Source organism: Oreochromis niloticus, linkage group LG1 (genome assembly GCF_001858045.2).
Source record: "Oreochromis niloticus isolate F11D_XX linkage group LG1, O_niloticus_UMD_NMBU, whole genome shotgun sequence".
Lineage (NCBI taxonomy): Eukaryota > Metazoa > Chordata > Actinopteri > Cichliformes > Cichlidae > Oreochromis > Oreochromis niloticus.
Genome location: NC_031965.2, coordinates 11,404,165 through 11,425,668, shown reverse-complemented (window position 1 = coordinate 11,425,668; position 21,504 = coordinate 11,404,165). Strand labels below are relative to the sequence as shown.

The 21,504-nt window shown below is 38.9% G+C and overlaps 2 protein-coding genes across 2 annotated transcripts; both read right to left on the bottom strand.

Annotated features, from left to right (window-relative positions):
• Nucleotides 1–216: 216 nt before the first annotated feature.
• On the bottom strand, nucleotides 217–4,139 carry calml4a (calmodulin-like 4a). Its single transcript, XM_003450749.5, has 5 exons — nucleotides 3,991–4,139; nucleotides 3,853–3,883; nucleotides 3,492–3,632; nucleotides 2,917–3,105; nucleotides 217–885 (listed from the first exon to the last, which is right to left on the bottom strand). The coding sequence occupies exons 1-5, from the start codon at nucleotides 3,991–3,993 to the stop codon at nucleotides 788–790; spliced, it is 462 nt and encodes a 153-aa protein (XP_003450797.1). The 5' UTR covers nucleotides 3,994–4,139; the 3' UTR covers nucleotides 217–787.
• A 4,147-nt stretch (nucleotides 4,140–8,286) lies between these two features.
• Nucleotides 8,287–18,474, bottom strand: cln6a (CLN6 transmembrane ER protein a). Its single transcript, XM_003450753.5, has 7 exons — nucleotides 18,245–18,474; nucleotides 15,076–15,196; nucleotides 14,845–14,943; nucleotides 13,590–13,778; nucleotides 11,699–11,754; nucleotides 9,812–9,934; nucleotides 8,287–9,057 (listed from the first exon to the last, which is right to left on the bottom strand). Exons 1-7 carry the CDS (start codon nucleotides 18,289–18,291, stop codon nucleotides 8,787–8,789), a joined length of 906 nt encoding a protein of 301 aa, XP_003450801.1. The 5' UTR covers nucleotides 18,292–18,474; the 3' UTR covers nucleotides 8,287–8,786.
• Between the last annotated feature and the right edge of the window lie 3,030 nt (nucleotides 18,475–21,504).

Genomic DNA, 21,504 nt, shown 5'->3' with positions numbered 1-21,504 from the left:
GCACTTACACCGTTGTATAATTAACTTTAATGACCTATTAAAGTTTAACCCATACAATAAATGTGGAGAAAATGGCATTCATTTAATTAGCCTGTGAGTGTTTTGTCATTAAGTATGCATACTGCTACACTGTGCTAAACGCTACTAATTAAAACTTGTGAAACAGAAAGATTTTATGGCGGTAGCCCTCATAAAAGGAAAAATAAATATGAGATGTCACTTATTTAAATAGAGTTTTAATAAATGTCAAATGTGAGACGGTTATTTATGCATGCAAGATTTGAGATGACAGAGAAATTGGAACTGTCAGGGTTTTTAAATACCAGCAGGAATTAGAATTTATTTTCTTTCAAACTCCACAACTTTTACATACAAGCTTGTTGAACAAAGATGTGTGAACACTTGAAACTCTCATAAAAGATGAGATTGGTACATACTCAGTAGTTAATATTAACACCCAAGGGCTAGGATTTAATTGGGTGAAACGTGGTCCGCTATGGCGCTGAGGATTTAATGGCTTTACACCAGGGTCACATGCTAACATGTACTGTGTAGTGTTCAGTTACAGAGGAGAGTTATGGAAAGAAATTAAAGTATTGTATTGTGTATTAATCATAAAATATTCAAGAAATAATCATTGTGAAAAACCTTTGCTGTACCAACACGCAAATTTAATACAACCGAACTTCATGTGCAAAATGATGTCACGTTCTTGATATTCAGAGTCAGTTTTCCAACGTAGCTTGTTGTCCTGAAGTGTGACGTAGTTGTTTTCTTTTTAAAAAAATCAGTAATCAACAGGTGGCAGCGTCAGCATCGCTGTGAACTCTTCGTATTTGACCATCCCATTTGACTTGATGTGTGCCTCTCTGAAGAGGTCATCCACTAGACGAGGAAGATGGAGAAAACATGAGTGCATAAGTGGATAAGCAGCCAAATCTCACCATAAATTATGGTTATAATTAGTGTCATTGCTGTTGCTACTGTGAGATATTTAACAGCGATGAAATAAAGAAAAAGAACATTGATGGAAAAGAATATTTTACAACACTTAACACATTATATTTCAGTCACAAATATTCCCTTCCAGTATTTGTCTGTGAGCTGTACTCATACTAGTTTCATAAGGGTTTATGTCTCTTCATATCATGCACCATGGACCCTTGTTGACTTAACTACAAAAGTGTAGTTAAAGATTTGGCATTCCAGTACTTTTTCATGTCTTGAAAATGTCCTGAATACTCAAAATGGTTGTCTGTTGTCCCTTCTTTTAGGAAATTGGCATTACTATCTTCTTCAGCAGTTCGGGAATCCAAAAACTTGATAAATGTCTCCCCACTGAGAAGCCTTTTGAGCTTCATTTAACTATAAACAGCTTTATGTACACAGAACCCATCCACAGACTTTGAAATACGGCTTATGTTGCTCTGAGACCCGTCACTGTGTGAATGAGGTGGCTTTGAAAAACTTAAAAATCCGCCCTGGAGATTTAGCCAGATATCCAAATCCCAGCAGGAGTCCTTCCATTAAAACTCTCAGCTTGAGGTTCATATTTAACGCTTTACGTCTGAAGTGAAACAAAACATCAACGAGAGAATTCACTGTGTCCTTAAATGGCAGGAAGTGCATGGGACTCAGGTGCTTGGGTGCAGGCGAAAATAGAAAGCCTTCTTACTAAGTAAGACGTTGTCTGTGATTTGATTAGGCGATACAAAAAGTTGTGACGCTAAATCGCTTAAGCTGCATCATATGCCAGTCGGTCACAGATATTAGCTTTTTGTGGAAATTAAAACAAAGCCTGTGGATCAAATATTCAGCAGCTTGTCAGGGGGACAAGTTCAGTACAAAGGTGGTGTCTCCCAGTCTGTCCCCCTGGTGTCACAACACGTGTGCCCCCTGTTGAAATGACCTCTACGGTCAGACATCTGCCAGGGTTTGACTTCAGCTATGACTTCAAAGTTGAAAAAACACATTTTGTTGAGGTCACAGATGATGTTACACACCTCTGTGCTGTAACCCCTTCAGAGAACAAAGCTTATAAATAACCCTCAACATATGTCTTTGTTGACATTGCTATTGCTAGGGCTTTACTAGTATTCATAATATTCTGTTGGGTAGTGTTAGTGAAATATTTCACACAATATCTCTCTGATGGGAAAACAAATTGACGCTTAATCAGCATGCAACACAACAGCAAATGCATTTCCTGACAGGAAGGAGGGAGTGGCCTTTATGAGCCAAGGAGTAAATACCAGGAGAGAAACTATTGTAATTACCTAAGAGATTCTGAGCTCAGCTCTAAAGACAAACTTCCTGCGATTAGTCAGTTTTTGAGGGGTGGGTTAGTTACTGTGTCAAGATGCAGAACACGTGTATCATTAAAGAAATCAACTGTGGAAAACTATCAGGTTCAGAGTTCATTTATAAATACATTTTTTCCTCCTGGTTCACCATTTGATATTTACTGCAGTCATAAAGTATTCAGATAAATGGTGGTTTATTGGCATTGCAATGTTGGATTCTGAAGCAAAGAATTGCTCTAACAACTTCTTTGTACTTGTAGAAATATGGAAATGGTTTATTGGTTATTTCCCTGCAAAGGTGAGAGGTGCATCTCTTTGCATCTTCCTGTGAGCAGGATTAAAACTACCAAAATGAATTTCACAAACTTTGTGGAGAGGCAGACCATAGTGGTGTGCTTTCTGTCGTGTAATGCCCTACAAGCTCAGCTATTTGAGCTCAGATCGAAACTTCCTCAAGATATATATTAGAGACCTGAAAAACTCACTTTGGATTATGAAACACTATGTAATCATCGAATATTGGCCGTATTGTTGCGAGGTACCAGTAAAAAGGCTCAACTGTAGGCCAGTAGAAACTTAACAGCTCATTAATTAGAAACCTCATTTGCTCTACCTTCTTTGTTTGTGAGTTTCTCTCCTAACATGGTGAGCTTGGCCCGCAGTTCGGATGCCTCGATGTACCCCTTCTTCTGCTTGTCCGTCATCTTCAAGGCCTCCAGGATTTCCACTTTGGGATCCTCCTGTTGTATCTGTCTGTGCATTATTGACAGGAACGTAGAGAAGTCCACCTCAGCAGACTTTTCTAAACACAAATGTGAAATCAGGTGGTACATTTTATTTAACCTTTACATGATGATTAATGTAAGTTTAAAAAGAAAATGCCCTTTGTTATTTGTATTGCTGTCTTTTCCCTGCATTTCTTAAGGATATATATTGTTATACTGTGTGTAGCACAGATTAAGAAAGCTGTAAGAAAAATGTACAAAACCATGACTTTTAAAGCACAAACGAAACTACCAGCTTATGCTTAAACAGTGATAGTAAAGACTGCAAGTGCAATTTAAAATTACTGTCATTTAAACGTCACCTCTCAGACTTGTCCCTTATGCTACACTTATGTGTCTAAACCCACAACAAGCTGTTATTCAAAGACAAAAAGACTTTGATTTACTGCATGTTATAGTTTACCAATTTTGTGGACTTGTAGATGTCTCCTGATTTCACCAGGTGTGGGGCTTGTACCCAGGCAGCGCATAACTGTGATCAGGTCTTTGTTATTTATCTTGCCATTTTGATTCTTGTCATACAATGAGAAGCACTCTTTGTACTCTGCAGTGGGGAAAACAGAAAGTTTTTGAATGACAGTACTTTTTTTTTTTTTCCTTGTTGTAATTAGTGAGGAGCTTTATCACAGTAAATCCTCGGTAAACAGGAATTAATTAGACTGAACAAGAAGAGAGTTTGGTTGTTTTGTACAAATAAATCATTTCAAACATCAGTAACAGAGTGAAACAGTGATCGACAACATGCACCTGTGGATGAATCTTACCATTGATCTGAGCTTGTGTGAGGAATTTAGCCTGCAAGGTGACAATAGTGTGGCATCACTTGTTAGGTAAATACAGAAAAATGGTCTGTTGTGTAAGAAAATACACAAAAAGGCTCAATGGAAAATGGAATTTCTTACCATGTCTGAGACTGCTGCGTTTCTGTTCAGGAAGAAGACAGTTTACTGAAGCCTGCGTCACCTGTCCCTCCACCTCTGTTTAAAGTCCACCACCCGTCGTAATTTAATATCTGTTGCTGTGGAAACACAGATATCGGATCCACAGCGCTGCATTGTCCTTCCTCTTACCACCCCTCCAATAAAAGGAAGGGACCGATTACTACTAGACAACTACCATATGTTACCACAGTGCCACGTCATAAAAACGTTTTCTGACATCAAGTTAAAAGCAAGATTTAAAACTTCCAGATAACTTCAGATAAATATCTAAATAACAGTATGACGTTTTTTTATTTATTTAAAATGTACATTAAAAAAATCAAATTCACCATTGAGCAATGCTATAGAAAACATATTAGAATGCAAATTTCGCAATAAAAAACTGTGCAGGACATCCAAACCCACCTGTAATGATGCAAATAAATTTATAAATTTCTGTGTTTTTTCTGGATTTTGTGCTGATATTCTGTGTCTCTCCATTAAAATCAAACTACCATAAAAATTTGACTTTTTTTTTCTAAGTGAGCAAACATAGAAATTCAGCAGGGGATTAAATATACTTCAGCTTGAGGTTTATATTTAATACTTTAGTTCTGAAGTGAAACAAAACATCAACAAGAGAATTTAGTGTCCTTAAAAGGCAGGAGGTGCAAAAGACTCGGGTGCTTGGGTGCAGGCGAAATAGAAAGCCTTCTTACTAAGGCCTGCCTAAGGACTGCCTGTCCTTCATCTCAGGACTTCACACCTCTCAGCTTCACACCTCCCAGCTCCCAGTCATTACACCCACCCCCAACATACACCCCCCTCCCCCAAAATCCACTCTTTCTATCTCAGCACTTCAAGTGAGGAACGAGCTTCGCAAGATCAAGGTGCGGAAGGCTGCAGGTCCAGATGGCATCAGCTCCAGGCTCCTGAGGTGCTGCGTAGATGAACTGTGTGGCGTCCTAGGATATCTGTTCAACCTGAGCCTGTCACTGGGGAAAGTACCACAGCTGTGGAAGACATCCTGTGTGGTACCGGTACCAAAGACCTCCCATCCCAAGGACCTCAGCAGCTACAGGCCGGTAGCCCTGACATCGCATCTGATGAAGACCCTCGAGAGGTTGGTTCTAAACCATCTGCGCCCCCTGGTGAGGTCTTCATTGGATCCACTACAGTTTGCTTACCAGCCTGGCATTGGGGTGGAGGACACCATCATCTACCTCCTGCACCGAGCTCTGACTCACCTGGAGAAGCCTGGAAGCACTGTGAGGATCATGTTCTTTGATTTCTCCAGTGCTTTCAACACCATCCAGCCACGACTTCTGAGAGACAAGCTGGAGCTATCGGGAGTGGACCACCACATGTCCCAGTGGATACTGGACTACCTCACAGAACGTCCACAGTATGTGAGGTCACAGGGCTGTGTCTCTGACACGCTGGTCTGCAGTACGGGGGCCCCACAGGGAACTGTGCTGGCACCGTTCCTCTTCACCCTCTACACTGCAGACTTCTCCATCAACTCCTCATGCTGCCACCTACAGAAGTTCTCTGACGACTCTGCCATAGTCGGCCTCATCACAGGTGAGGACGACTCAGAGTACAGACAGTGGACTCTGGATTTTGTTGACTGGTGTCAGCAGAACCACCTGCTGATCAACACCGGGAAAACCAAGGAGTTGGTGGTGGATTTCCGGAGACGCAGACCCACCACACTGACACCGGTGAACATCCAGGGAGTGGACATTGAGATAGTGGACTCTTATAGGTACCTGGGTGTTCACCTGAATAATAAACTGGACTGGAGCCACAACACTGATGCTCTTTACAGGAAGGGTCAGAGCAGACTCTACCTGCTGAGGCGGCTGAGGTCATTTGGAGTACAGGGAGCGCTTTTAAAGACCTTCTATGACTCTGTGGTGGCATCTGTCATTTTTTACAGTGTGGTATGTTGGAGCAGCAGTTTATCGGCAGCTGAGAGGAAGAGGTTTGATAACCTCATCAGGAAGGCCAGCTCTGTTCTGGGATGCACCCTGGACCCAGTGCAGGTGGTGGGAGACAGAAGGACTCTGGCCAAAATAACATCTCTGATGGACAGAGTCTCCCATCCCATGCATGTAAATGTTGCTGAACTGCAGAGCTCCTTCAGTGAGAGATTGCTGCATCCTAGATGCATGAAGGAGCGTTTCCGCAGGTCCTTCCTCCCTGCAGCTGTCAGACTGTACAATCAGAACTGCTCCCAACAATCATAGATGTTTACATCTGCGCTGTAACTGCAATAAGTTAATCAACCGATTCGCACTACAACCTGGTTTACCTCTTATCTGTAGTTATTTATATTTAATTTAATAACTGTACAGTACTCTGTTTATAGTAACCATTGTCCTTAATGTAAATATGTAAGAAAAAATTGTGTATGTTTCTGTTCTGTGTCCTGTGTACTGTTTGTTTGTATATGTGTCTTTCTGGCTGCTGTTACAACCAAATTTCCCCTTGTGGGACAATTAAAGGATTATTCTATTCTATTCTATTCTAAGACATTGTATGGGATTTGACTAGGTGATACAAGAAGGTGTGAAAAGATCCTAAATCACTTAAGCTGGATCATATGCCAGCCAGTCATATGACCCAGACTGACTGACCAATCAACAGAGAGCCTGTTATTTATGTAATGCTGATGTTTCATGTTATACTGAGACTTCTTATAGTGGCCTCCACTTAAAGATTAGTCAGGTTTAATCTTGTTATTTTAATATTTTGTCATTGTATTGCTATTTTTAGCTTCTTCTTTTTTTTACCTTTTATAAATCTATATACACTATATCGCCAAAAGTATTCACTCACCCATCCAAATCATTGAATTCAGGTGTTTCAATCACTTCCACGGCCACGTGTATAAAATCAAGCACCTATGCACGCAGACTGTTTCTACACACATTTGTGAAAGAATGGGTCGCTCTCAGGAGCTCAGTGAGTTCCAGCATGGTACCATGACATGATACTCCTGTGCAACAAGTCCACTCGTGAAATTTCCTCTATACTAAATATTCCACAGTCACTGTTAGTGGTATTATGAAAAGAGGAAGCGACTGGAAACGACAGCAACTCCACAAGGTGGTAGGCCACGTAAAAATTGCAGAGCGAGGTCAACAGATGCTGAGGCACTTAGTGTGCAGTCGATCGCTACAGACCTCCAGACTTCATGAAGCCTTTAGATTAGTTCATGAACAGTGTGTAGAGAGCTTCATGCAATGGGCTTCCATGGCTGAGCAGCTGCATCCGAGCCTTACATCACCATCATAGACAATTTCATGCTCTCAAATATGTGGGAACAGTTTGGGGATGGCACCTTCCTGTTCCCACATGACTGTGCACCAGCGTCCATAAAGACATGGATACGTGGATAACTTTGGTGTGGAAGAACTTGACTGGCCTGCACAGAGTCGTGGCCTCAACCCGATAGAACACCTTTGGGGTAAATTAGAGTGGAGACTGCAAGCCAGGGCTTCTCAGTATCTGACCTCACAAATACACTTCTTGAAGAGTGTTCAAAAAGTCCCATTAACACTCCTGAACGTGTGGGAAGCCTTTCCAGAAGAGTTGACGCTGTAATAGCTGCAAAGGGTGGACCAACATCATATTCAAACCCTATGGATTAAGAATGGCATGTCACTGAAATTCAAATGCATTTGAAGGCAGATGAGTGAATACTTTCTACATTTAAAAAACAACAAATATTAAGGTTTTTTTTGTTTGCCATGCAACAAAATTTCTATAAATATGCATATTTTAAGATAAAGTAACATTCTTATATACTGTAACTACTTCTTTCTATCTTTTCCGACAGTCAAGAGAGGACCATGTGTAACCATAGCACCTGTTTCTTCTGGGGTGTTAAAATCAATATTACAGCATTCAGCTGTTAATAGATTGGATTCCTTGAGGTTATGCAAGGTCAACTTTCTCTTTTTCCATTCAGATTGCTTTGTGGCACCGTCATATGTCAAATTAATTGAATTCTTTAAAAAGAATTCATTACCAAACATTCCCAAAATGTCAATGCTCCACAGGTGTTTTAGTACTGTGGATTAATTTGAATTAACAGCGAGGCTTGAATTTGTGCCTGATCTTAGGGTCCTGTGCAATAGATTTTTAAATGCAACACATTCACAAGTTATATTTGAATGACTGGTAGCAGTCGTGAGGCAGTGATTGGTTTCTGAGTAAAATGGAACATGTGTAATGGTAATTGAGAGGTAAATAAAGGACCATAGGGGCTCACTTTGTCTCCTTTAATTTTAACACATTCCCATTTGGCCAAAATATTTTAAAAACGATGAACAGATTTATTCCCCATTTGCATTAGTAAATTAAACATGTATGACATGAGAATTGCTAAATCTGCCCTAATATTGATAACATGATGCATGACAGTGTGCAGTGCTGGTCTCTTTTATGATTTCTCATGTCACAAGATTCAAGCATTAAAAAAAATCCCATTGCCTAATCAAAGTGAGACGAAACAAAACATTTCATACATCAATATAAAAATCTACAAAGGAAGCAAATTCCCTGCTCAGTACTGGGGCAGGAGGCAGAATATCCTTGAGTTTAACAGTGAAAACCAGTGCACATCAATGAGTTTTATTAAGTGCCATAGTTAAGCACAGCTAATGTCTCTGCCACACAAAATTTGAGAAAATGTATTTTTAAAAAAAGAAAGAAAAAAAGAGCAGTTTCTTTCATTTATAAAAAACATCCAACACTGATGAAACCTTTCAGTGGCTCTTCTTTATATGCAAAGTGTAGTAGGACCAGGGCTCCGGCACATAAATGAGCCCGGGGTACTTGTTGCGTAGCACTGGGTCATTCCACAGATAGGCCACCCACAGAGCCACAAGCAACACAGTAACACTGAAACTATAGAACAGGAACAGACCATTACTGTCGGGGCCAAGTCCTTTATGATGTTGGAATATCACCATAGCAACCATAGCAACGAAGGTAAGGAGGAAAAGTTCAGTGATTTGTCCTTCAGTGACCAAGTACCTAGAAGAAATTTTTAAAAAGAGACAGGAGAAGTCAGAAAATCAGTGAGAACCAAATACTAAATGTCCAACAAAATATTATTATAAGGAAATTGCAATCTTTATGGAAACATCAATACTGCTATATATTGCAACAATCCTATTCACATTACTAACTATATTACCGTTTAGATGTCAGATAAGAAAAGTAATTGCTTTTCCAAAATGGCACAGGTTTCAGAGGATCGTCAAAGCTGCTCTCAAGCACAACGTCTATATCTTTCTTTATGCGTAAAATTCAATTTGGACAATTGTTAGAACATTTATCTGGTTTAGTCACATGTTCATTTTTGTCAGACTTTTTAGTCAGAAAGAAATTGATTTTAGAAATAGGTTAGAAAATACTGAAGTTCAGAATACTAAAGGTCATTCTAAAAAATTAAAATAGTTTGGAGAGCAGAATAATTGGAGGGACTGTTCATAAGCTATTAACTTCACTTATAGTACTGAATGTTTCCCTGGCTTTACTTTAAATGTGAGCGTTACTGCTGTCCGTCTACTCTTTTCTTTATCTCAGCTTAGATTATGAAAGTTATTTGTAATCATCCCAATTAGTGTTAAGCATTTCTACTCTAAGTAGGGAGGGCATCTCTAAAGCCCATGATTAGACTTCAGATGTCCTTCACAGTTTTCATCACTTTAATAACAACTGAATGTATTCATGGTGAGCTTGTGTGTCTGGTAATCTATGTAGTGCGTCTAAAGGATAGACTGACCAATAGTAGAGAGCGCTTGGTCCCAGCAACAGCCAACCAGCAAGAGGAACCTTTTTCTGTTCTTCACCACTGGAGAAGCAACCAGTGAAGTAGATGAACAGAATGATAAAGAAAGGAATATACCTGGGGAAAAAAAGAAGCAAACCCTTATCCTCTGCACAGGATGAACATTATGTTCAAGTACATCTTTATAAACGAGCAATGAAAAAAATTATTGAGCTCGGCTCAAGGCTAGCAGCTAGCAAGACCCTTTAAAACCTAAAAAAAGTCAACAGTATTTCACAAACCCCAAAACTTGATGGAGAAAAAAAAAACCATTTCTTTCTCTTTTTGTTATTAAATGTTCAGACGTGATAACGATAATGAGGTCGTTTGTTTAACTTAACATCTGCAAGAATTATTAGTACATTTTTAAGCAGTGAATTAAAATGAAAGTGGCAAATTAGCAGAACAGTTGTAAAAGTAAATGAATCTAATCGCTGATCAGAGTTACTAAAAACAAGATGGAAAAAAATGTAATAAAATAAACTGCATTTTATTTTCAGAGTAAATGTTACAGGGATGTGCTGTACATGGTCAGTTAACAACACCTTTGAAATCTATTAAACTGTCAGCTGGTCTCAAGCTCGAGTCCTGTATACCACCTAGAGTTTGTAATTATTATTGATGGTTCTTATTTGTGTAAATTTAGTCAGACTGTAACTGTTTCATCTCCTGTAAAACGATTATCTCCATTTGGATGAGCCCAAAGATTTAAAAGGAACATTATTTTCCCACTTATTTGCTCCATTAACGGCTTTTCATTATATTTGTCAAACTAATTTGGCGAGTACAGCAAGCGACTATATGAGTTTAACATAGTCTGTGCTCATATTCCTGCTTCCTTGACAACTACAGAGATTTTTGCGTACTATTAGTGTATCACAAATCACATCAGTACTACAATTTATGCTTGCAACTTAGAATTCAAAGGATCCTGGATATGTGTACCATATGTTCTTCATATTAAAACATAAATAAAAGAATATGTATAAAAATAAACCTGTTGGTTTTGGGGCCAAGGCACTGAACAGTTCACAGTTGCACCTTCCCTCGTGTCCTGTCATCTGTCACAAAGCAGTTCAACCCTTCATGAGGCTGCTTATGTAACGCCTGAGCAAAGGAAGCTTAAACACTGTCTCAACTCACTCATCTAAATTTATATGAGCTCTTTGGCAGCACCGGTGAGCAAGAGAGTAAAAAGACAACTACAGTACAGTTCATCCTGATTCAACGAATTAGCAATCTCCCTACTCACCCTCTATCTTCTTTCCAGAACTGCAATACTCAAACCACACCCATATCTGCATTACTGAGTGAAGAGCAGACTCATCCACTGAAAACTGTAATTCCTTTACCTCAGCAGTGAAAATGCAATGCTAGAGCATTATGAGGGGAATAAAACATAAACAAACCCATAAAACTAAAAGTCTGTGCAATAATAAGAAATAGCAGGAGAGCTATAACTCTTCTTCATTTTAAAATAAAACCAAGTGATCTGGAAAAATTGTCAGTTTTCCTGCACTTAATAGGATTCATTTTCCAGGCAACAGTCAACTGATTCAAACCAGTCACTCAGCCTGCGCATCCTAAAAATCTATTTTATTTTTTAATCTTATAGAGACAAAAACTGGTCACACATTAAAGCTTAATGATAACTGTTTACAGATTTTATGTGTTAAAATTCTCAAAATCTCTGCTCTAATTACTCACCTTTGTATGTTTTTATAAATCATATCCACGATTTATAAAAATCTTTAAATTAAATTTACCCCCCCCCCAAAAAGGGGAAATTGTGGTTCATAGCGATCCATTTCTGTACATGTGACATAATTATTGTAAACATACCACATTAAGTGTCCCAGGTGTTCGTCATAATAATACAGCAGCTCAAAGGAGTCAATCTGAGGGAGAAAGGCCAAATGAAATTCATTAAAACATTCCCAAACACACAACCTTATGCTGCAGTGCCACCTAGTGTTCTGGTGTGTAACTTCAACTTTATTACAGAACTCACAGAGAGCAAAACAAGATTTAAAAAACCCCAGCTGTGAACAACATTGAATACTATAAAAATATAAAAAGACACTGGCTTTACCTGAGGTGACTGTATATTAAAAATATTGTAACTAACTGAAGAAAAGATTCCGAACAATTGATGTTTTTCCAAATGTGTAAAATCACAACATTTCATGAGATGATGAGTTGTTGAAAGCTGTTGACCCGAGGACTTTAAGTATTTGATGAAGCCTCACACACACACAAAAGCTGCTGATTACATTTGCCAATTACAGGCGTTAAATCTAGAGAAATCCAAGTTCATGTTATTCTCAAATGGCAACGAGTTGTTATCTGCATTTCCTAAGATTAAACCATACAAAGGACTGCAATTAAAATGGTCAAATCTTACAAGTATCTAGGTATCATTATAGATCAGAATTTGTCATTTAAAACTCACATTCAAAGGCTTGTGTCCAAGTTGAAACTAAAACTAAGTTACTTTTTTAGAAATCAATCTCGTTTCTCTCTCAAAGTGAGAAAACATTTAAATTGATGCACCTTTTTTTTTTTTCTTTATTGGATTACGGCGATCTGCTTTTTATGAATGCACCAGTCCAGTACCTAAAGAGATTAGATACTATCTACCATGTTTTATTGTTGGCTATGGAAATCATGTACATCACTGTTCTCTGTATGCTGCTGTTAAACGCCATCTCTGTACAGTATATCCACAGACTTTCCCATTGGTTGGTTTTTAACTATAAATCTTTCCTTGGCTGGTTTCCTCTTATCTGTGTGTTTATATGTGTTTAAACTGCAACTAATACAGCTTTCATTCTCACATCGTACAGCTGATTGTCAGAATTGGTTCCCATGTTTGTGCAGATTGTTGTTATGTTGTCATGTGTTGTATGTTTTGTAACTTTTGCTGCCATGATGCCAGGTCCCTCTTGGAAATGAGATTTAAATCTTAATGAGACTTTTACCTGGATAAATAAAGGCGTGTAATAATAATTGAAGAAAAATATGAATGTAGAGATCTGGAACATCAGTCGACACCTCAAAGTACTACGCTGAAAGATGAGAGCAAACTTACATTTCTGTAGGCAGTAAATGAGTTTAAACCTCACAATGAAATTCACATGAATGCAGTGTAAAAAAATGTTTTCAAAAACCTTCTTTGACTCTCTGTTGGTCTAACTGTGGGGTAAGGAGTTGTGCATCGATCAGTTGTTTGAACAACTACATATGAATCTTGGTTTTGTAATAAATAAGATCCGCAGTGATTTCTTCCCCTGGAACAAACAGGGAAATAAATCAGGAACAAATCAACCCAGGGTATAAAATCTTAACATGACTGCTGTTGTGCTGCTACATTAACCCACAGTATATAAGTGTTGACAAACACCACACTATCAAAGGTACGATGTTCTGCTTCTAGTCGATGTGACAATAAAAGATGTGATGATGACGACGAAGGAGCAGAGAGAAAAATAAGCTCCACTCCCACACAGCAGGATAAAGTCTGCTGCATCTAAACAGCTGCAGTGTACCGTCAGTTCAAAAAGAACAGCTTTTTTAAACTGCTGAAGACAAACAATATTTTTTGTACGAGCAGCATGCACGAAGTTGTCCCACTTACATAAATAACATACAAAGACACACTTTGACAACCTTCTCCATGTATTCCAGTATTCCCACTAAGCCCACCATGGATCTTAGCTGTTTGCCATCTTACCAGTGAAGCTGGTTTAAGGTCTTTGATGATGGGATTCTCCCTCACTGATAGGTGGAGCTGATAGCCACTCAGCATGAGCCGGTGGTTGATGGAGTCTCCCACCAGGTGGATGCTGGCTCCCATGACGAACGTGATGATGCAGAGGTACACGGCTGTGCGAGACAGCACTCTCGGACTGCGCTCAATCAGCTGAATGGAGCAGAAACAAACATGTATACCTTAAAAGAGTTATTCTGGGGACACCTTTAAGAACTGGCATCAACCACAGCGCCTGTGCGTCATCTCTGAGACATTTTTTCACACAGCCTACAAGTTAATGTGCTGTTTTTCTTTTCTTGAATATGTTTTTGACTTTATGTAGGTGTGTTTGTGTTATCTATTCAGCTGCACCTGCCTAGTTCTTCCTGTCTCGTAAATATAGATTTGCCTTAAAGGTAATGGATATTACGGCGCAAATAGCTTGTTTCATAACACAACCACACGGATGACCTACATCCTCTAACAAAAGCATGCAACTTGCGTCATTACACTGAGTAGAAGTAATACTGTCTCTTTGCCAGTCAGGCGTTGAATTATGGGTTTTTATGTTGGTTTGCAAGAACCTAAATAGTCTGCCTCAAAATGAAGGTAAGTGGCTACCTGATTACTTTATATCAAAGGAAAAATCATAACACAAAATTATTACACAACATTTTAACTGATGCAATTCTGATTCCTGAAACTGAGAAAAAAAAAATTAACCCAAAATGATGTTGGATATAATGTTGCCATGTTGAGAAACAGTCTCTTAAAGCAGGTAGTAAACAAGCTCAGTAATCCCTGGAAGGTTTTTCTAACTAGGGCCTGCCCAAAATTAGATTTTTATTGGTGAAAACTAAACTATCAAAAATCAAAACACAGCCAGCAGTCATAACATGCAGAGCAGAAAATGAATGACAAGATCTGGAACGCTGAGATCTTTGCCTCTCCTAGACTTGAGTGTCTTGAACTGTCTTAACTGTATAGGAATGCCACATAAGCAATAAGATATGAAACATTAAAAGTCAGCACAGATTTCAGCTTGTAAAGCAACAGAAAACCACATTGGCCTGATGCAACTGCAGTAAAAACAATATTGAAATAAAGAGTTACACAGTAGGATCTGTGTTACCACAGTAGGTCAAGTGTTCACATAGAAATTATTCACTGGAGAGAATACAGAAGACCTGATGTTGTCTTCACAATCACTAAGACACTCTGTTGCCTTAAGACTTGCCTTGAGCATTAGGAATGGCGTTATGACATTGTAGGCCATGTGGAAATAGTCTCCAGCACTGGGCTTGTTCAGTGGAAACCACTCCAGAGGAAGAATGATCTGAAACATATGTAAGAAAATACTGGTTTCCACTGAAATTGAAAATACTGATGTAACCATCCATTTGCCTTTGTTTCCTTCATTAAATTTAAACCACAAGAGGTACAAAGAAATTGCACTGAGTCTCCCTACCATAACAATGGGCCTTCCAAAGTCTAATATCCAGTTCTGCACAGTGAGACACAGCCACAGGTCAAAGTGGAAGCGCTGCTTTTTCTTCTGCGGCACATTTTCCTTTGAAACACCAGGAGTGCTGTAAACATACAGTAAGTCACTGTAATAGAGCAAGCATTACCAAAGCAAAGGGCAACACAGATGCCGAGCACTTAACAGACATGTTACTGCATTTATTTCAGGTTAAAAGCACATGGTTTCCTTACTCGAATTCGAGTATTTTACATTGATGGTAAAACTACAGTATTTTAAAATGTTATTTTAAAACACAAGTGTATTCTCTTTTCACCCCCCTTGCATCCTCCACTCTTTGATTTCAGAGTAATAATTATGCAGCAGCTGTGAAACTGCTGAACTATCCAACCTGCTTTTTATTGTGTGCAGCTGTGCAATTTCCTGTAGCATGTTGAGCACAGTCCCTATAGTTCAGAGGTTCCCAAAGTGTGGGGCCCGCCCCCTAGGGGGGGCGCAGAGCCATTGCAGGGGGGCGCGGTATGAAAAGAAAAAAAAAAAGAGCCCTTGGACACTGGACAGGTTTTTGACGGGGCTCCCACACAAACGCAAAGCAGGAGATGAAGCATCGCCAAATATGTTTCCAAACCAACTTCCTTCCAAGCCAAAGACTAGAAAATATGGTGAAGCATATCTTCCCTTTGGCTTCACCTGCACAAGTGCCAAGGTAGGTCTCCCCTGCAAAATTAGTTTCCCTGCGTCGGGAGCAGCGCTGGGCTCTCCAAATCACGGACAAACAGTATCCCACATTCTTGATTTTTAGTTCACAAACACTTCTTGTAATGACCAACTACTCCTGACATTTTGGACGTGTTAGCTCTTTATGCAGTAAAGTTACAGCGGGATACAAATAATATCAGGCTGATCCTGCCGTAATTTGTTCCCCCGGTTCAAATCACGGACAAACAGTATCCCACAGCTGTTTTTGTTTTTGAACCCATTTTGCACAGAGAGGCATTTTTTGAAAAATGTATTGACAGCAATGTTGAATATTATTACACAGGAAAAAAACAACTACACGTAAAATAATTACACCGTGACGCCTCTGCCTTTCTAAATGGAGGGACAGTAACTGCGTGTGTATGTAAGCATGTAAAACCTGAAGATAGTCAGATTAACAGTATTTTGTCTCTATCTGCCATTCTGCAATTCATCTCATGTAAACAATAACGTGGCGCACAGCGTGACGTGAAAAGAGGCACATACCTTTGTCGTTGCGTGACGAACTCTGTAATCCTCGTCCACACATAAACGCAAAAAAGGAGTTTTAAATAATCTCCGTTTTCGGTGAATCGCAACGCCGTTTACGTGTTGACGAAAAGCCCAAACGCATAAAAACAGCTGCGTTTTCAAAAATACCCGTGTAGGTGTGGACGCAGCGTAAATTTTATTACTACCTGTAATTTATTGCCGTTTACTTGTATTTGCTTAATTGTTTACTAAATGTTTGAGGTGTGAAATAAACCGCAATGGAGTTTGTAAACAAAATATGGGTGTGTGTGTTTGGAGGATGTGTTTGTGCGGGGGTGGGGGGGGGGGGGGTGTTTAGGTGGGGAGGGGTGCGAACATTTTTCTTGTAAAACAAAGGGGGACCTGGCAAAAAAAGTTTGGGAACCACTGCTATAGTTCAACATATGCACTGCGAAAGCGGGGAGATGAGTGCAGATAAATCCCCCATGGGCTCTTCAGCCTTCCTCAAGGATTACAGGCTCCCTTGTAACACCAGCAAAACCAGTATTTACCACAAAGAGTGCTGTGACCATCTGCATCTGCCTGAAATCCTTTTTCTTGCCATCCTGACATATTGATCATGAAACTGCAAACATTAATGAAGCCACACGGATTTTTTGCAAAACTCAGCTGCTGGGAAACTTTTGCAGCCACTTGTTGGTTTCAGTTCAACATACTGCTGCTAGTAGCAACCACTGCTGGCTCAGCTTAAAGCTGTGTCAGTCTAACGTATGTGTCTAGACCAGGGATGTCAAACTCATTATATATTATGGACCATATATAACCATAAGAAAAAGAAAGGCAATTTCAATGGTACATGTCAGATTTTCCAAATGATAAAGAAATGCTGCTGTAATACATGAAAGAGATCTTTCAGCTTGACTCTTTGAGCTTAAATTGTAACAACTAAATGTGTGAAATTACAAAAGGAATTGAGGGAGCTCATTGCCCTGATGGCCATGTGATTATAAAATATAAAGTGAGTCACAAAAACTGCCCAGTTTTTGTGGACCAATTGTAAAATCTGTAATTACTTTAGTGTAGTAAAGATGGCCATGTGGGAGGGCTTTATTAGGTAAACATTCAAAACTTTGCATTTAATATTCCAAGAATTTATGCCCTCCTTCTCATTTTCCAGTAGGCCAGAGTGGAGTCTTTGGAGGGCCGATTATGGCCTGTGACGTTTGACACCACTGGTCTAGACCTTTAAGACACAAGTCAAGCTTTATATGACTTAAGGTCTCAAATGCTGTAGTTGCACGTGTTCTTTTCCTATAGCCCTTTTTGATTTTTTGCTTTTGCTTGCACTGATCTATTTTTTCTTCTTTTTACATGACTGTGTTTGATGGCCAGATGTCTGAAGACTGAAAACAGACTAGTTACATCCAGATCAGCTACACAGCCAGTGTGAGATTTTCCAGAGTTAGTTGCTGTTCCTGTCATGTGATAATAGGAAACAACCACTAAAAAGTCCAAAATATGAAACTAATCAGTAAGCCTGAAGACAAGAGCAAGGTAAATACAACAACAGGCTTCCCCGCAAGAAGCCAGGATTTTGTTTCTACAACATTTGGCTTGAAATAACGCCTGAAATAACGAAAGGGCACACTTCACCCCGAGTTAGGCGCTATCAAACGGAGCATGCGCGCCTCCTAGTTTTCATTTGTACGTCCAATCATTCACTTGGCGCGCAGTCCAGCCTCCAGCATCTGTTCCTGGATACATGCAGGAGAAGAAGTGATACTGTACTGTAGATAAATTTTATTCTCGGGGTTTTACAGACGTTCGTTTCTTTAAGCTTTACGTTTTCTGTTGTTTATGAGCCGACTGCGCTTCAGCAAGGCGACGATAACAGCAGCGACATCTTCATGTTTAGAGTACAAACCTCTTCAGGTGTAAATCCTTGCCTTGACGCTTCCGTACAGTCTGCATCGTTGTTTCCGTGTAGACAGCCGATGGTCCCGTTTACTGTACCTACTCTTACAGCTCCGTGGTCACAGGTGTGGAAAGCTAGCGGGACTCAACTACCCTAAACATTTTTGTGTACAGTTAATGGTCAAGAGCGCAGTCGCTTCCGGGCTGTCCCCTTGTTTCCGCCCATCAGAAGAATCCACCAATCAAACTGCAGCAAAGACACTAGATGTGGAAAGGGCACACTTCACCCCGAGTTATGATTTGTAGGCTAGGCAGCTCAATTTTACCAACTTCAGTCCTACGGATTAAAAATTACAAAATAGAGTCTTCGAAGTCTGAATAAATAAATAAGCAAATAAGTGAACTTATAAGGATGTCTTTTAGTCACAAGTTCAAAGTTGTTATAAAGAACTCTGCGCTTAAATAATGAATTGTAGAATAAACTCTGCAATTGTAAACTCATTTTTGACTTCCTTATTAAAAAACTGATTTTCAAAATGTTTTTTAAAAACTTCATTTCAAAAACCTTTTTTGAATACCAATTTAATAAAATGATTTTCAAAATGCTTTTTAAAATGGCGATTCCACTCCTCATTTCAAAATCCATTTCCCTTTCCTGTTCGCTCATGGATTAGCTCAGGATTAACATTTGGATTAGCAGCTGGACTATACGGAGGGCTCTTGTGGAGGGCTCAAGTCTCCTCCATACTAAAGGGGTTAAAAACCAGGAAAACAGTTTGACAAGCTAGCCTTTACATTTGACAGTTTTCCACATTTACACTTTCTAAAAGAACAAATATACTTGGTTTTTCTGTAATTTAGGCCCTCAGGCCTTATGTTTGACACCCCTGCAACTAAAGGGAATTTAGCCAAAAGTCAATCTAGAAATCTCTAATACATCCCTACACTCATGTTACCCATGAACTAACTTTACACAATACATTGGTTACAGAGGGCATCCGTACAGGAAATATAAAAAAGGGAAATGCTATACTAGTCAAATGCAAAATATCTTTTATACAAGCGTTTTCAGTTGTGTTGACTAATTAGGTTTCCCCTCAGGTATCCCAAGTGGTGCCAAGTTGGGCACTGCTAATTTTTGGGGTGTTAATTAGAGGGTGTGACTGGTTTAATGAGTTTTTGGTCTGTGCAGAACTACCAGTGGGCTAAAGGATTTTTTTAAATCTGTCCATTTTCAGTTTACATAATTCATAAAAGTCTTGTGTGCATTTTGCATATTTTTATCATTCATAAACAGTTGACAATCTGTCCTCCTTAATGGCCAGTGCATGCTGACTTCTTAAAAATGAAGTTATCAGAATGACATGAAACTATTTAACTTATGTTTAGCTTTGGTTTAAATCCAGCTGGAGCCTTTCTATGTCAAAAAGTTTGCATGTTCTTGTAACTGTATGGATTCTTGATGTACTCCAGTTTTCTCTCACAGTTTAAAGACATACATGTTTGGTTAATGGGTGTGAATGCGAGGTGGGATTGTTGGTCCCTTGTTGGTGACCTACCCATTGTTTACCATACCTCTCACCCAGTGTCAGCTGAGATTTACTGCTGCTCCACTTCAACCCTAAATTGCATATGGTAAAAAAAAAAAAAAAAAAAAAGGTAAATAAGTGGCTTATATACATAAGTGTCCAATACTAATATCAATAAAAGATATATACTGACATTAAAACTTTGTATATTATATTAAAATGTCAGGTGAGAAAGAAAAAAGGGGATAAAAACTCATATAAGGAGTTGAAAATTCAGCTTATGGACCTTCTTTGGCCTCTTTTATAAAAATGTTCCACACTCTCACATATTAGGCTGGGCTGATATTCAACCTGATATCAGTAGTTAAAGTACCAACATTAACATATCAGGAAATTATTATGACTACATTACCATATGAGTAAATAGCAAGCCTTAAATGTAAACATATCTGTTGTGATTTCTTTTAAATTGCTAAATATTAATGTGTTATCCCGCTGTCAATTCATGCACATAGCTCACAGTAATATAATGAAGAAAGTTTGCATAAAGTCTATAATATAGACTTTATGCAAACTTTCTTTTCTATCTACTTTCTCTGTTTCGGAATGATAAAAGTACACTGAAAGTGACTGCCTGTGCAATTATTCCATGATTACATTTCATCTTATCGGTCACGAGCTGATTAAACATATGATTTGACATGCAGATCACATTCAGCTCTGCCACTTGTCTTTTAATCAGCCACTTTAAATCTGTCTGTGGCAGAATATATAGACTCATTATTTTTAAAGTGGGCATATATTAGTGAAAGAGTGCTGCTGTTTACCTTCTGGATGGTAAAACAAAAACACAGTGAAAGACCTGTTCAGGACACGTACAGAATGATTATCATTTATGGGTGAAGACAGGAGTCTAGTTTGTTAGATTTTGTGCAATATCCATTGCCAGTCCTGTAATAATTTTGGGGTGTATTTATTCGTTCTCAGTATTAATGTACATGAAACACATGCAGAACAAGTCGTATGAAGTAGAACATTAGTTGATGTTGGTTGTTGCTGCTTTTTGTAGCCCAGTAATGGTTTTGTAATTGTCTCTAATTTGGAAATCTGACCAGATTAGTTATGGAGACCTGAGTGGTGTATGGGGGGGGGTCTTTGTTTTATATTATTTTTATTACTAAACTGAAATTTTAAAATAAATGAGAGGTAGGTTGGTAGTACATTTTCTCAAGGAGCCACATGAGAAACCGGGATTGTTATGGAGGCCCATACCCATAACCTTGTAAAGAGGTCAAATCTATATTGAGCAGAACTCAGCTTATTGTTTTGGCCCATCTCAAACTCCCAGTTACTCATTTGGCCCCTTGGGACAATTTATTGCCCACCCCGGTTAGAGTTTCTATCATAAAGCAGCACGAGTTGCTTGGTGTGTCTTAATGACATGTTAAACACATTCTGTGTGTAGGAATTTAAAATAGGGGTAAATTTAAAAAAAAATATGTACAGTGTTTGCAACATTAAACTGATAATTAAACAGACTCCATCCCACAATTGCAATATAATTGTTGTGGTTTTCACAGACCAGTAGATGGCCTCTAGTTACGCAGACGCGTCCTCGTGCTTTTGGCTGAAAAAGTTATGCAAGAGGTAGTGTAGGTTGATATAAAACCACAAAATATTTAAATTACATAAATGATATAAACTCACTAGATTTAGTGTAGCCTATTTAGTCATTTGTGTG